The 14,825-nt window shown below is 43.0% G+C and overlaps 1 protein-coding gene across 2 annotated transcripts; it reads left to right on the top strand.

Moving 5' to 3' along the window:
- LOC148119288 (HLA class I histocompatibility antigen, alpha chain G-like) lies at nucleotides 1-6,586 on the top strand. Of its 2 annotated transcripts, none has more exons than XM_087897851.1 (5): nucleotides 1-79; nucleotides 182-592; nucleotides 3,784-4,059; nucleotides 4,174-4,284; nucleotides 6,202-6,586. In XM_087897851.1, the coding sequence occupies exons 1-5, from the start codon at nucleotides 7-9 to the stop codon at nucleotides 6,240-6,242; spliced, it is 912 nt and encodes a 303-aa protein (XP_087753977.1). In that variant the 5' UTR covers nucleotides 1-6; the 3' UTR covers nucleotides 6,243-6,586. The 2 variants fall into 2 exon arrangements, with proteins under 2 accessions (XP_087753977.1, XP_087753978.1); XM_087897852.1 differs by adding an exon at nucleotides 823-1,101 and having other exon boundaries at nucleotides 7-592.
- The last annotated feature ends 8,239 nt before the right edge of the window (nucleotides 6,587-14,825 follow it).

Genomic DNA, 14,825 nt, shown 5'->3' with positions numbered 1-14,825 from the left:
TCAAGGATGGGGTTCACGGTGCCAAGCATCCTCCTTCTGCTGCTGATGGCCTCCCTGCCCCCAACTCAGGCCCGCGTGGGTGAGTACGGGGTGGAGAGAGAAACCTTCTCTGTGGGGATGAGTGAGGGCACCAGGCAGAGTCTGCACCCAGAAAGCCATGTCTCCATCCTCGCCCAACCAGACCTCCCCTCTCCCAGAGATGGGCAGCCTTTGCCAAGCTCCCATCACCAATCCGCATCCGGAGCCCTGCGCCCTGCACCGCTCCCAGCGGGTGAACCAGCTCCCCGGTCTGGCAAAGTGCAAGGTCACCGCGCATCACCCCTACTCTCACACTCCCTGCGATATTTCACAACCACCTTGTACGGTCCTGCCTATCGCAAACCTCGGTTCATGGTCGTCGGCTACGTGGACAACACGCAGATTGTAAGCTTCGACAGCGACAAGGCAAGTCAGCGAGTGGAGCCGCGGGTGCCATTTATAGCGCGGGATCCAGAGCATCTGGAGGAGCTGACTCGACTTGGCAGAGACATCTTAATACTTGGCCGACTAGAACTGTGGACCCTGTTCGGCTACCATAGCCCGAGAGAGAATGGTGAGTGACCCTAGAGTCGGAAGGCTAGTCTACAGAGTCCTCCTATTCCTAGGGCATTGGAAACATACCTTGGGTTAGTGAAATCTGTGTTAAACCATCCTGGAGAAGCTTACGGAAATTTACTGGGATTTCATTACAGTTTGAAATAAACTTTGACTAATCACACACAGGCTTTGTGTATTGAGTGGGGCTAACCTAGAACACCTTGCTGACCTCCCTGACTGCCACAGAGTCTCACACTGTCCAGTGGCTATTCGGCTGTGACATAGGGCCAGACCACCGCCTTCTCCGTGGGTATAAGCATGTTGGTTATGACGGCCAGGATTACATCTCTCTGACTGAGGACCTGCGCTCCTGGACCGCGGTGGATACTAAGGAGGCTCAGATCACCAGGCGCAAGTGGGAGGCAACTCTTGTTGCAAAGTCCTGGAAGTCTTTCTTGGAGGGCAGGTGCGTGGTGTGGCTTCTCAAATACCTGGATAAAGGAAAGAAGGTTCTGCAGCGTGCAGGTAAGAGGTGTAGGGTAGTTTTGTCTGCTCTTGAGCAGTGTTCATAGGTAGAAAAGAAAACCAATTCTTAAGCCACATATTGTGAAGTACTGTTTCCCACTGTGACACAGACTCTTAATCTGTTAATGTTCTAAATCAGAGTAGCTGGGATTACCCTCACTGGGGATTCTAGCCATTCACACCCTCCTATGTCCCCTCTTACTAGGAATCCTACCAGCGGCACCTGGTACTGACTTACTAGTGTATATGGAAGTTAGAGGGCAATTGGGATGAGTGTAGGGGCTAATGGTTTTAATCCCAACATTTGAGAGGCAGGGGCTGGGGAATGAGTTCAAGGCCAGTCAGAACAGTCAGGAAGAGGGGTAGGGAGGATAGTTAATGGAATAAACTGGTGGCAGGCTCCAGTGAGGCAGATTTTGTGAGCTGTTATTCATGCTGGAGTGGACTTTAATGTGATGAAGGTGATTTTTAGTATTAAGTAACTCCTTACTCTTGTGCCTGTAAGTAATTACCAATAACTTTATGAGATTGCCAAATTAGTGTTCGATAATAAAAATAGATTTGGATGCACTCCCCCTTTGGTCTGTTGCTGGAGTCTTATCAAGGGTACTTGACACCTGAGTGGGAACACAGCAAGACCAAAGATGAGTTTGGGAGGATCGGTTTCATGGTTCCTGCTGCAGGAGATAAAACATGCAAATAAAGCTAAACCATCCAGGCAGGGGAAGTGCTGATGTGGCCTGCTTTCTCCCTGTGGAGTGGAATGGCAGCTGAGAGCTGCACTGCCCTTGGCATGAATGATAAGACTGGCCTCTGAGACTGCTCCATCTGAGGAGGAGGGATGGCAGTGCTGGGAACCCCAGGGTAGTTGTCTTCCTCTACATGGCATGAGGTCTATCACATGAGCACCAACCACAGCAACTCCAGGAATAACACCTGTGGGGCACTGGGCAGGATCCTCAGCAGACAGTGGCAGCAGCTGTGTGGTCTTTGCTGTGGGTAGAGAGACTTGCAACTGAGCTGAGTCACCTACCCAGGAAGGACTTGCCTGCCTAAGGGAGGAAGGACAATGAGGAAAAGACAGGCAAAGGCTGCCTTTGTGATAAACTGGCTCACCATTTCTTATAGCTGGGGAATGTGAAGCAGGCATAAAGGAAAGAGCAGGAATTAGATGTCTGCTTCTGCAATCCAAAAACATGGAATTGATGGTAAGAATAAGACAGTAAAGAGAGAGAAAGTGGAGTAAAAGTAATAGAATTGTCCACAGGCCAACGTTTAACTCAAGGAAAAGACTATGATTCAGCATACATACAGGGTCTTAGCGGTGATTCAGTCTGGGAAACCTTGATAAACTGGAATATTTGCCTCTGAACCTCTTGAAACAGACAAAAGAAAAGTACTTTTAAAATTTAATGAGCCCCTGCACAGGGTTCCTGATACAGTGTGACAAACATGTAGATAGGATCTGAGGTATGGAAACAGAGAAACTGAGTAGATAAATTAAGCACTGTAACTACTCACCCCACTATGGGACAAAGGCTGCACAATCTGAGGCGGATGAAAGGATCATTAGGACAACAAGAGAATGACTCCCACAAGTTGTCTTCTACCTTCAGATGTGTGCTGTACATGTGCAGGTTTACACCACGCACACACACACACACACACACACACACACACACACACACACACCACAATTTTAATGTTTGGTTTTAAGTGCAAACTGTGTAGGACAGATTAGGAGGTGTGTCACTGGGAGTGAGTTGTGAGGTTTCAAAACCCCAGGCCATCCAATTAGCTTGTTCCTTTCCTTTATCATGGCCTTGGTCATGGTGTGTTGTCACAGCCCTAGACCAGTACCAAGACATTTGTCATTGGCACCATATCTAAGAGGAATAGACACTTGCTCTTCCTACTCTAGAAAGTCACTAACTACTTCTTCCGTCACTGATTTGGAGCAGAGAATCCCTCCCTGATTTCCACATCCCACAGAATCCACTTCTTTCAAGGATGTATGACTTGCTTCTTTCATTCCTGTGACAAAACACCTGAGAAGAAACAGCTTAAGGGAGGAAGAACTCAAGTATTGTGGATCTCCAACCTTTGACTAATAGTTCATAATGGGCGAATGGTGGTGGGAGCCGTTTAGGGCCACAGCCTAGAAACCATGCTCACATCTGGGAACATCAGGGAGCAGAGAATAGCCAGAGACAGATTATAACCCTCAAGGCCCACCTCCCAGTGACCTACTCCCTCCAGTTAGACTCTACATCCTAAATATTCCATTGGAATCATCAGTATCACCAGATACAACCCAAAACTTCATATACCTGAGCTATGGTGGAATATTTTATATTCAAATCATAATAGAGATCCCATCTGTTCAGGGATGGAAAGGTAACAACTCTGAAAGGGGTGAGTGGCAGTTCCCTTTTGATCTCAGCCCGTTTCTGCCAGTGTTCACAGACCAGCTATAGCTACTCAGTCACTGGGCTGTACTCCACTTGGAGGTGTACAGGTTCAGCCCTTTATTCTAGAACTTTCCAAGGAATACAGAGTTTTTTATCCTGGGCCCATACAGCTTAAGTGCTGCTCTCTAGATCTCCAACCCAACTCATATGATCAGTGGTCAAGTTGTCCTCAGGAAGGATCAGACGTTTGTTCTTCTCTGATTCTTCTCAGACCCTCCAAAAACAAATGTGACTCATCACCCCAGACCTGAAGGAGGCACCACCCTGAAGTGCTGGGCCCTGGGCTTCTATCCTGCAGACATCATGCTGACCTGGCAGAGGGATGAGGAGGACCTGACCCAGGACATGAATATTATTGAGACCAGACCTGCAGGGGATGGAACCTTCCAGAAGTGGGCAGCTGTGGTGGTGCCTTCAGGAGAAGAGCAGAGATACACATGCCATGTGCTGCATGAGGGGCTGCCTGAGCCCCTCATCCTGAAATGGGGTAAAGGGGTGTGTGTAGGCCCAGAGTCTGTCTTAGGGAAAGCAGGAGCCCTTCTGCAGACCCTGAGCAGAGCCAGGGTCTTTCACCTCTATCCTCTCCTACTCTCTCTCCCAGAGCCTCCTCCATCTCCCACCACCCCCATCATGGGAATCATTGCTGGTCTGATTCTCCTTGGAGTGTTGGTCGCAGGAGCTGTGGCTGCCATTGTGATGAGGAAGAACACAGGTAGGACAAGGGCAGTGTCTGAGATTTGGGCCTCACTGAGAAATTTCAAGGCCTGGATGTAGATGTATTTGTCTAATGTTTTGTTACTATAAAGTGTATCCATTCTTGTGTCCTTAGCCACTTCAGAACCTTTAGTTTTGTTTTGTTTTCTTCCTAAAACTCTTTTCTTTTTTTAGTTAATTAATTAATTTTTATTGAGCTCTACATTTTTCTCTGCTCCCTTCCCTGCCTCTCCCCTCGCCTTCAACCCTCTCCTTTGATCCCCATGCTCCCAATTTACTCAGAAGATCTTGTCTTTTTCTACTTCCCATGTAGATTAGATCTATGTATGTCTCTCTTAGAGTCCTCATTGTTGTCTAGGTTCTCTAGAATTGTGATTTGTAGGCTGGCTTTCTTTTCTTTATGTTTAAAAACCACTTATGAGTGAGTCCATATGATAATTGTCTTTCTGGGTCTGGGTTATTTCACTCAAAATGATGTTTTCTAGATCCATCCATTTTTGTGCAAATTTCAAGCTGTCATTATTTCTTTTCTGCTGTGTAGTACTCTGTGTGTAAATGTACCACATTTTCCTTATCCATTCTTCAGCCAAGGGGCATTTAGATTGTTTCCAGGTTCTGGATATGACAAACAATGCTGCTATGAACATAGTTGGGCACAATTGAGCATCCTTTGGATATATACCCAAAAGTGGTTTTACTGGGTCTTGAGGAAGGTTGTTCCCTAATTTTCTGAGAAATTGCCACACTGATATCTAAAGGGGCTGCACCAGCTTGCACTCCCACCAGCAATGCAGGAGTGTTCCCTTTACCCCACAACCTCTCCAAAATAAGTTTTCATCAGTATTTTAATCTTGGCCATTCTTACAGATCTCAGAATTGTTTTGATTTGCATTTCTCTGATGACTAAGGATGATGAGCATTTCCTTAAGTCCCTTTCAGCCATTTTATTCGAGACTATTTTTAAAAAGAAAAAGAAACAAACAAACAAAAAAACCCTAGCTCTGTAAGGAACACCTGGAAATAGAGGACAAAGGTTTCACATGGAGGTTTCTTGTGATGTGACACAAATCTGAGGTGGAGTCTCCAGGAGGGGGAAATATCTGGGAGGATACTTGATCCTTTTTTCATGTTTCCTGACCCTGTTCTAGGTCTGTCTGCAACCATACCCTGGAATATTATCTGAGATCTAGGACTAGGAGTTTCCTCTGGCACCAGCTGGTCCTCCATCTTCTCTGTCTTTGTCCTCCCAGAAATCAAAAAGGGTGTAGTTAGTTAACTTTTATCTTATTTCCACCCCATGGCCTCATGTCTTGGCATTAGAACTCCCATCTTCCTGAAAGTCTAGAAAGGAAGACCTAGTCCCCTCCCCCATCACTCTGCTAAACATCCCTGCAGCTGAGCACAGCTTGAGTCCTTGGCTCGACCAGTGTGTACCTGTATCTTGTGCAGGACCCGGTGCTGATGGGCTTTAGTGTTCTGTCCTTCAATGTGAAGACTCGAGTTTGCAGCTTTTTGTTTTTCTAAGATAAAAAAGTTTTAAGCCCCTAATTTCACATAAAGAATTAGTTTATGGATAAAAGATAAGAATTTGGATTCCATTATTTTTGTCTATAACTTGTAAATCAGTCTAGGGAATATATAATATAAATAGCAATCAGTCAGAGACTTACATGGTGTTAATTGCTTCCTATTTCTTATACCTGAGACTACACCCAATAGGAGAGAAAACAATATGTACCTGTCAACATGACAACTCAGGGCTGATGGTATTTGTTTGTTGTGGGTGATATTGTGATGACTGACAACAGTGACCTGAAACCTTTTTCTAGAATTCTCAGGCTTCTTCTCAGACCCCACTGACTTAGGCTGTAAAGCAGGGAGCTCAGATATTACTATTTTTCTCTCTCTTTGGCAGGGTGTCATACAGTACCTCAGGCTGACCTGGAACTCAAATGAAGCTGTGAGGGCTTCAGTGTCAGCTCTTCTGGATTTAGAATCTTCCAGGACTTGCATTTCTGGAAATGTCTGTGAAGGGTGTTTCCAGAGATTAACTGAGGGGGAGGAGAGCTGCACTGAATGTGGGTGACACCAGCCCATGATCTGGGGCCCAGACTGAAGAACAGGGTGGAAAAGGAGAAATCCAGATAAGAGCCAGCCTCCCCACACTCTGCTTCCTGATGCATGGAGATGTGAGTCATCCCAGATACAGCTCCAGCTGCCTTAAACCCAGCTATGTCTTTCCTCCCAGGATGGGTTGTACCTTCTTAAATCAAAACCAAAATAAATCCTTCTTACCTTAAGTTGTTTCTTTCAGGTAATTTTGAGTTTGTTTTGTTTTTTGGTTTTTTTTTTTTTTTACATTAATGAGTAAAGTGAGTGATACAGCTTCTACTTCCATAAATCATCCTTCCTCATCCTGAATGCTGGTATTGCAAGTAGTAATGATGTCTGTTTCAAGAATGACTTGTGTTACCAACTGTGAGGTAGACTCATGCATTGCCTAGGGGATCCTGGTCTACATTGTTGCAGCTTGTGAGCTGAACATCAGTGGGCTCAGTCTAAGTTTATTATACAGAATCTCAGCTCCGACACTCTGAATCCTGGGCTGTCCCAGGGACTCCTCTACACAGGAATGTTGAGACTTTCTGTGCCTTTTTTTTTGTCCTTTTATTTTCTCATACAATACATCCCAACCAAATCCTCCCCTGCCAGTCCCCCACAACTTCCCCTTCCTCTTCCCAGTTCCCTATAACCTCTCCTCCCCTCAGCTCCATTCTTCCTTCAGTTCCCTTCAGACAAACCTGGGCTTCCAATAATACCAACGACACATCATAAAATGGTGCAATAAGACTAGGTATAAACAATCACATCAAGACTGGATATGGTAACCCAGTAGAAGGAAAGAAGCCCCACATGCAGTCCCCACAAGCAGGCAAAAGAGTCAGAGACATCCCCATCCCCACTTAGGAACCCCAGAAACAACCCAAGCTAAACAACCACAGAGGACCTAGTACAGTTCTATGCAGGTTTCATGATTGCCATTTCAGCCTATGTGAGCCTCTATGAGTCCTGCATGGTTGACTCTGTGGGTTGTGTTTTCCTGGTGTCTTTGACCCCTCTTGGCTCCTACAATCCTATTCCTTCTTCCCCCTCTTCTTTGAGATTTCCTAATGTTTGGCTTTGGTTCTCTGCATCTTTTTTCTTTCTTTTTTTAAATTTTAAAACTTTAATGAAAAAATAGTTTATCCAAAAAAGACAGATCAGAATAACATCAAATCCCTTTTTCAGCCATCCAAAAAGCATGGAAAGAATGGAAGAATTTATTTTAAACATTAAAAGTAATTAATTGATATCTAATAATGCCATATTTATTTAATCTGTCTTAATTAATGATAAAATATAAGCATTCAAATACCATAGACTAAGCATTTCTTGACAAAACCAAGCCAGTATTCCAGCAAATACTAAACCTAAAAGAACAGTATACACAGAGGAGGTAGAAAGGCGGTTTTAAGAGTGAGAAGACAAGAAAACATAAAATTAATAGAAGAAATAGATAAGGGAGAGTTAGAAAAAAATCTCTCCTGTCTAACACATAAAATAGCAAATCTCTAATATTAGTAGGGGTGAAAGAAGAGAACACATAATGATCAAACAACCAGAGAAATAGCCTGTAAAGTCAAAGAAATTAGTAAATCTCTCCTAGGACCAACCTTAATGATAGTAATTGTTTCAGCGGATCCACAGGTAACACATATACTGGCTGACTGGATCGTAGAACTAGACCCATCTGTCTGCTATCTCCAAGAAAATGTGTTGAACATGCAGAAAACAGTGACTGAAGACAACGGAGACTGAGGACAAAGCTGGCATGGCTATTCTGATATTTGATAAATTTCAAAGCAAAATTACTCAAAAGTGGTTTATTCAGAAAGATACTACATATGCTCTGAATAGTGACTATTTCCTAAAACAAACATTAATGAGTGTATAAAAGGTCTGATAGAGTTCTTGATACAGTAGTAGTGGGTGATTTCAATATTCCAGTCTTATTTTTATACATAGGTCATCCAAACCTAAAATCAATAGCATAATAAAAATAATAACCCTCCAAAATCAAACTATAGAATAACTCAAATGGATCTAATAGATATCTGCAGAATATTCTATTTGGTCAGAAATAATTACCCAGTGATGTTAAATGACACCTAAGTGTACTGGAGTTGGGGTTTATTGACAGACAGCTAAAATGCAAGAATAGATTTTAGTCTTCAGTACAAAGCTTACAGTTATACGGTGTATAAACAGAAGCATCTGGATTCCCAGTAGAATCCATGACTGGGGATGGGTACCGATCTCTCAGCAAAAGAAGTCAAGGTTCTGCCTTTTATCTTTAAAACAGGAAGGAATTAGTGGGAAATGAAAACAAACTGAACATAGCTTTGTACTGATTATTAAAAGTCATTCTTTGTTTTGGAGGTGGATGATAAGGGTAAATGATTTCCTATTTTTAAGAATTTATGGGATCTACTACAGGTTTTGTGGAAAAGACGTTTGAGGATGGATACATTTTTGCTCCTTGTTACATGTGGGCTACAGAGTGACAAAGCTTTACTGTTTCTTTCCTTTAAGACATTAAGACTTTTGTAGGAGAGCGTGATAAACTAGTGCCCCAAAGACTCTAAAGTTAGTAACTGGAGAAATTTCTCCCTGCAAGTAATCATGTCTCTAAGAATTTGTTTTTCCTTCTGACATGCATTTGTTTATTTGTTTGCTATACTTTTTCCTTTTTGACCTTCTAAAAAATTATAGATGAAATACTTGAAAACTAATATTTTATTGCTGTTATTATTATCAACTATAAATAATTTATCTTTAGTATATTTTCTTGCTTTGGGGAAAAGATATTGCCAGGTATCAGCAATTATTTATGAAGAAAGATTTTTTATTTTCCATGTGTTTTGTTATTGATGTATTTTAGGATTGAGAGGCTTCTTTACTTGAAGAGAACCCTTGAATTTGTTACTTGTATGACATGTTGGTATAGATGTTCTACATCATCTAGAATGTTTTGGCCTTTCTAACACTTTCATCAAGATTATCCTACTTGAGTAATAAGCTTATGAAATGAGTGGAAATGTTACGGTTCTTCAACTGTTGAAGTTTAAATCAAAAAGTCTAATTAACTGACTTGGATTAGATTACATTTAATTGGTGGGATGAAATGTCTTAGGAGTCAACAAAGGTCTTTTCATCTTGTTCAGGAGTTTTATCTGTTTTGTCTCTTGAGATTTTTACTTTAACAAATTTTACTTGTATTGTCTTGGACAGTACTCAGAATGTTTAGGATGGCCCATAGATATTTTGTCCTAAGGACTTGTAAGAGAGTAGACACCGCAGCATTAAGAGCTGGGGGTGAATGAGGATCCTTGTATAAGAGGCTAGTGATGTCAATCAGGATGACTGTTGCTGACTCTGCACACAGACACTAGGGTCCATGTGTTGTGTTCGGGTCCAATCGTTGTGAAAAGTCAGGCACTAGATGGACCTGATAAGGAAGGGCTGTCAGTGAAGCTTTCAGCAATCATTGTTTTTGTGGTAATATAGCTGAGAGGCTTATTTTTTTAAAGATTTATTTATTTATTATGTATACAACATTCCTTTCATGTATGCTTGCATGCCAGAAGAGGGCACCAGATCTCATTATAGAGGACTGTGAGCCACCATGTGGTTGCTGGGAATTGAACTCAGGATCTCTAGAAGAGCAGTCAGTGCTCTTAACCTCTGAGCCATCTCTCCAGCCCCGAGGCTTATTTATCAAAACCATTTAAACTGCAGTTCAGAGATATGGACAGTGCTGGATGTAGGGTTTCACAGGAAGTAGCGCTCCAGAGAGAGAGAAAAGATCCTGAAATGGTGGGTGAGGGAGAGAACAAGAGAAAGGAGGCTTAGGAATCCATTAGTGGCAGCCAGCATTTCCTAGAAATGTACCTGACTGCTTGCTGTTTGGGAGAATAGAGTGGACAGAAATAATCAGTGCTAGGCATTTTGAGGTGAGTTTTGGAGTTCGCCATGGTATGTTCTAAGCTAGAGCAGGGTTTTGCAGCCATTGACTTTAAGATTCAGAGGCTCAGGGGCCTCCTCATTCAACAGGAGCTTTCTGAACAATGAGAATCTGTAAGGACTCTGTATGTCTGTTATAAAACAAGAAATTATCAATGTGCTATGCAAAACTGGAGCTTTGGGTTAAGACTATGGAATGTGAACAATATTTAAGTATTGATGAAAGTACTGAAGGAGATTCATGGTATACCTGGGGTATCAATGCCAGGCTAATTTTCTCTCTCTAAATACAAAGCAAAGAGAAATGACAAGTCAGGTCCTAGGGAATCTAAGAAAGATGAACAGAGGATGATCACAGTAATACAGTACACAGCAATACGAGAGGACAAGAGAATTTATGGCACTTAAATATTTTATAATTAATGGACTTGTATCCATTTGTTCACTTCCTTTGTTGACAATGTTGAGGTTACAGGTGAGGAAGTGAAATTAGACATCCTGTTGAGAAGCGGAATTTTCTTCATCTTGTGAGAGGTGACCCTGGGCTTCTAAGGAGAAAGCTTTGTTCCTTTCCTAGGCAACACTCATGGGTCTGTGGTCAGTGATGGTCCCACCCCGTGTGTGTGAATCCCACACTGGACGATACTTCCTGAAAGATGTCATTCTCTTCAGAGGGAATGGAGGAAGCTTGAGGTTGGTCTAGGGGTATAGAAATAAAATGCTTTTTTTTTTTTTTAAACAACTTGGGATGTGAATTCAAGACAGACACTGAGATGGACTGCTGGGGATAAGGAACTTGTTAAAATGGTTGTTAATGTCATGGATAGACAGACAACAGCATGGTGGGGTTCTCAGAAGAGTTCAGGCTCTAGCACCAGAGACAGACGACATGTCTGGGGCCTCTGAAGAGGGGAATAAGTGCCCATGTGGCAGAAGCAGGTCTACCATTTTATAGTTCTCTGAGGATTGAGATGGTTGCACAGCACAAACCTGCAGCCAGGCTCTGAATCCCAGCAAGAGGCAGAGAAGGAAATGGGGAACATAAGACCACAAATACCTACTTTGACATAAACTCACTTCCTCCTGTGAAAAATCCTGATACCTGAAAGTCTATTATCCAGAGATTCGTAGACAGGGTCTTAGCAGTACCTTGGGGTGTGGATGGGGTTGGGGATGCTGCAGGAATTGTGGCCTGGCAGTAGCTGGATTCTAACGAGGCTCTCTATATAGCCCTTGGCTGACCTGGAAATTGCTATGTAGACCAGATTGGTCTTGAACTCACAGACTTCTGCCTCCTATGTTCTGGGATTAAAGGTGTGTGCCACCATGCCTGGCACTAACGTAACATTCCTACATCCTTATGATACACAGTGGTGGCATTAAACTTCCATAACAAAAATGTTAAACGTTTAAATTTATTAAGAGTTGTGCTGGTGAAAATCCAGAAACCTAAAAGGCATGATAAAGGCCTATTGATACAGAGGAGATCTTACCACAGATATCTTGCTCTTAACTGTCCTAACCATAGTCCATGTACTTCCCAGCAAGGGAATTCAGATGAGAAGCCAATGAGATGGATCAGTAGGTGAAGGGACTTGCTATTAGCACAAATAATAAAAACCCAGAGACAGCTATTGGGGTTCAACCTGAAAACCAGAAAAGCAAAGCAGCCAAGCCACTAGTAAAGGCTTACCTCTACCAAGCCTGGGCGACTGCAGACTAAGCTGACAGAGCCTCTCTCTCCTCTCACTTTATCTTCCATCTAGCGCTGGGATTTAGGTGTGGGGCACCACCACCTGGATTTATTTCTGCATTGATCTTGTGTAGCCCAAGGTGGCCTTGAACTCACAGAGATCCACATGGTGGAAGGAGAGAATCAACTCCAAAAAGTTATCTTCTCACATCTGCACATTGAGTACATACACACAGACATACATACACAATAAATTAAAATGCAAGGGTCAAGCATGGTGGTGGAGGAAGACTGATCTCTGAGTTCAAGGCCAGCCTGCTCTACAAAGCAACTTCTGGACCGTGTGAGCTATACAAGGAACCATTGTACCACTTTATAATACAGACAGACTTTATGTGTTTCTATAGTCTCCAGAGAAAGCAGCTTTTCTGGGAGGACTTTACTTGTCAAAGTGGTTGGCAGGTTTGTGTTTCTACCCTTACAAAAGCGGGCAATTGCACGTCTTTGTTCTATATCAGAAATCTTTCTTCAATACATATTCATAGAAGGTTGATACGACTAAGTGTTAGAGTAGAAAAAAAATAAAAACTCCTGGCAAGAGAGCAGAATCTCTAGGCTGGACGGAGACCTAGGATTACAGTTGGTCAGGATCATTCCTTGGCCTAAGGACACCCCTAGGAAGGTGTGCTCACCTTAATCCATGCTAAAGAGATAGAAAGAAAAATTAGTCCTCTAATGAGATACCATATTTCTTTCTCCCCAGAACCCCATCCCCTAGTGCAGTAACTCATGGGCCACAGCCATGTAGGTTTGTAACTTTGCCTGATTCCTGAATTAGTCCTTTTCCCTTTCTTCTGTCTCTTCTCCAAGCATCTTTTGTTAACACTTTGGGTCTTCCCTTCACCATTTTCAGCTTCCTTCCTCTTTCTTTAAAGCCTCCTTCCTAGCCATGTGACTGCTTGTCTGCCATGTGTCTGACCTCCTTGCCAGTTTAAAATGTCCCTTTCCCTTCTAGGCTCCATTCTCTTCCTACAGGAAGCTGTCGAGGCTTTGAAGTTTGCTTACTCTGAGATTCCTTTTTAACTGATAAAATTATCCTTGATCTTCTTTATGAGTCTACTCTTTTATATATATATTTATTTATTATGTATACAATATTCTGTCTGTATGTATGTCTGCAGACCAGAAGAGAGTTCCAGACCTCATTGCAAATGGTTGCGAGCCACCATGTGGTTGCTGGGAATTGAACTCAAGACCTTTGGAAGAGCAGGCAATACTCTTAACTGAGTCATCTCTCCAGCCGTTAAGTCTATTCTTAAATGACTTTGTTGCTGATACCAAGAAGTTAGAAGTTGTTAGAGGACTAATCCCATTCATTAAGGCTGCCCCATCCTGATCCCATTATCTCCAAAGCCCCTAACCTCAAATGCCGTCACATCCAGGATTAGGATTAAATATAAACTTTTGTATATAACTGGTCTGCAGTTAGTCTAATGACACTTGTGTCCTTCCTTCTGAATATGTGACTGTGAATTGTTCTCCTTGGAATCTCATGCTGACAACTGTTTTCTAGAGCCACCCTCTCCCTCCTAAATGTTCCAAACATTTCTAAACAGCATCACCAGCTGGGGCCCAAGAGTTCAAGCACACGAGCCTATAGGGAATGTTATAGTTAGACCCCAATCCTGAAACAATACACGGTTCCAGGGATAAGCTTAGAAAATGTATAGAAATTTCCCCCTCAGGGATAGCCATCCATCCCCCATAAAGTCCTTTTTCTTTAGCGTCTCTGAATCTATGGATTGTAGTGTGATTATTCTTTATTTAATAGCTAAAATTCATTTATAAGTGAGCTTGCAGATACGACCAAGCAATGACTAATCTAACTTGAGGCTCAAGCCATGAGAGGGAGCTCGTGCCTGACCCTACCTGAATGACCAGGAACCAGAAGATGGATAGCTCTGTGATTTAGGGTAGAACCAAACACAAATGAAAAATAAAATAAAATAACAAATGAAATGATTCCCAATAATATTCTTGTATACTCATATGTTGGTGCCTCGTCCAGTCGGCATCAGAGAGGCTTCCTCCAGTAGCTGATGGTAGCAGTAGTAGAGACCCACAGTCAAACATTAGGGGACCTCAAAGAAGAGGGGGAAGAAGGATTAAGAGCCAGAGGGGTCAAGGACACGGGGAGAACACAGCCACAGAGTCAGCCAGGCAGGGCTCGTAGGGCCTCACAGAGACTGAGCGGCAATCATGGAGCCTGCGTGGATCTGCACGAGGTCCTCTGCATACATGCTGGGGTTATTTATCTTGGGTTGTTTGTGGGGTTCCTAACAGTGGGAGTGGGGGTGTCTCTGACTCTTTTACGTGGTGTGGGGCCTGCCAGTGGTACTCTGATCCTTCTACTGGGTTGCTTTTTCCAACATTGGTATGATGGTGTATGTCTAATCTAATGCACCTTCTTATGATATTTGGTTGGTATCATTGGGAGGCTTTTGTACAGAGTGAACTGGGGAAGAGTAGATCTGAGGGGAGGGGAGGTTGTGGGGAACCGGGAGGAGGGGAAGTTGTGGGGGATGGCAAGGGGGCTTTGGTTGGGATGTATTGTACGAGAAAAGAAAAAGAGAAAATAAGGCACAGAAAGTCTCAACATTCCTGTGTACAGGAGTCCCTGGGACAGCCCAGGGTTCAGAGTGTCGGAGCTGAGATTCTGTATAATAAGCTTGGACTGAGTTTCTGTTAGTGAGTCCCTGATGATGTTCCGACACAAGCTGCAA

This window comes from Myodes glareolus, chromosome 18 (assembly GCF_982192425.1).
Source record: "Myodes glareolus chromosome 18, mMyoGla1.1, whole genome shotgun sequence".
NCBI classification, from domain to species: domain Eukaryota; kingdom Metazoa; phylum Chordata; class Mammalia; order Rodentia; family Cricetidae; genus Myodes; species Myodes glareolus.
This window is presented reverse-complemented; position numbering and strand designations above follow the sequence as displayed.

Excerpts from the sequence above, each read along its gene's own strand:
- LOC148119288 (XM_087897852.1), top strand. The coding sequence starts at position 7 with ATGGGGTTCACGGTGCCAAGCATCCTCCTTCTGCTGCTGATGGCCTCC. Across the intron at positions 593-822 it reads CCATAGCCCGAGAGAGAATG|AGTCTCACACTGTCCAGTGG; the intron begins GTGAGTGACCCT and ends TGACTGCCACAG. Across the intron at positions 1,102-3,783 it reads GAAGGTTCTGCAGCGTGCAG|ACCCTCCAAAAACAAATGTG; the intron begins GTAAGAGGTGTA and ends GATTCTTCTCAG.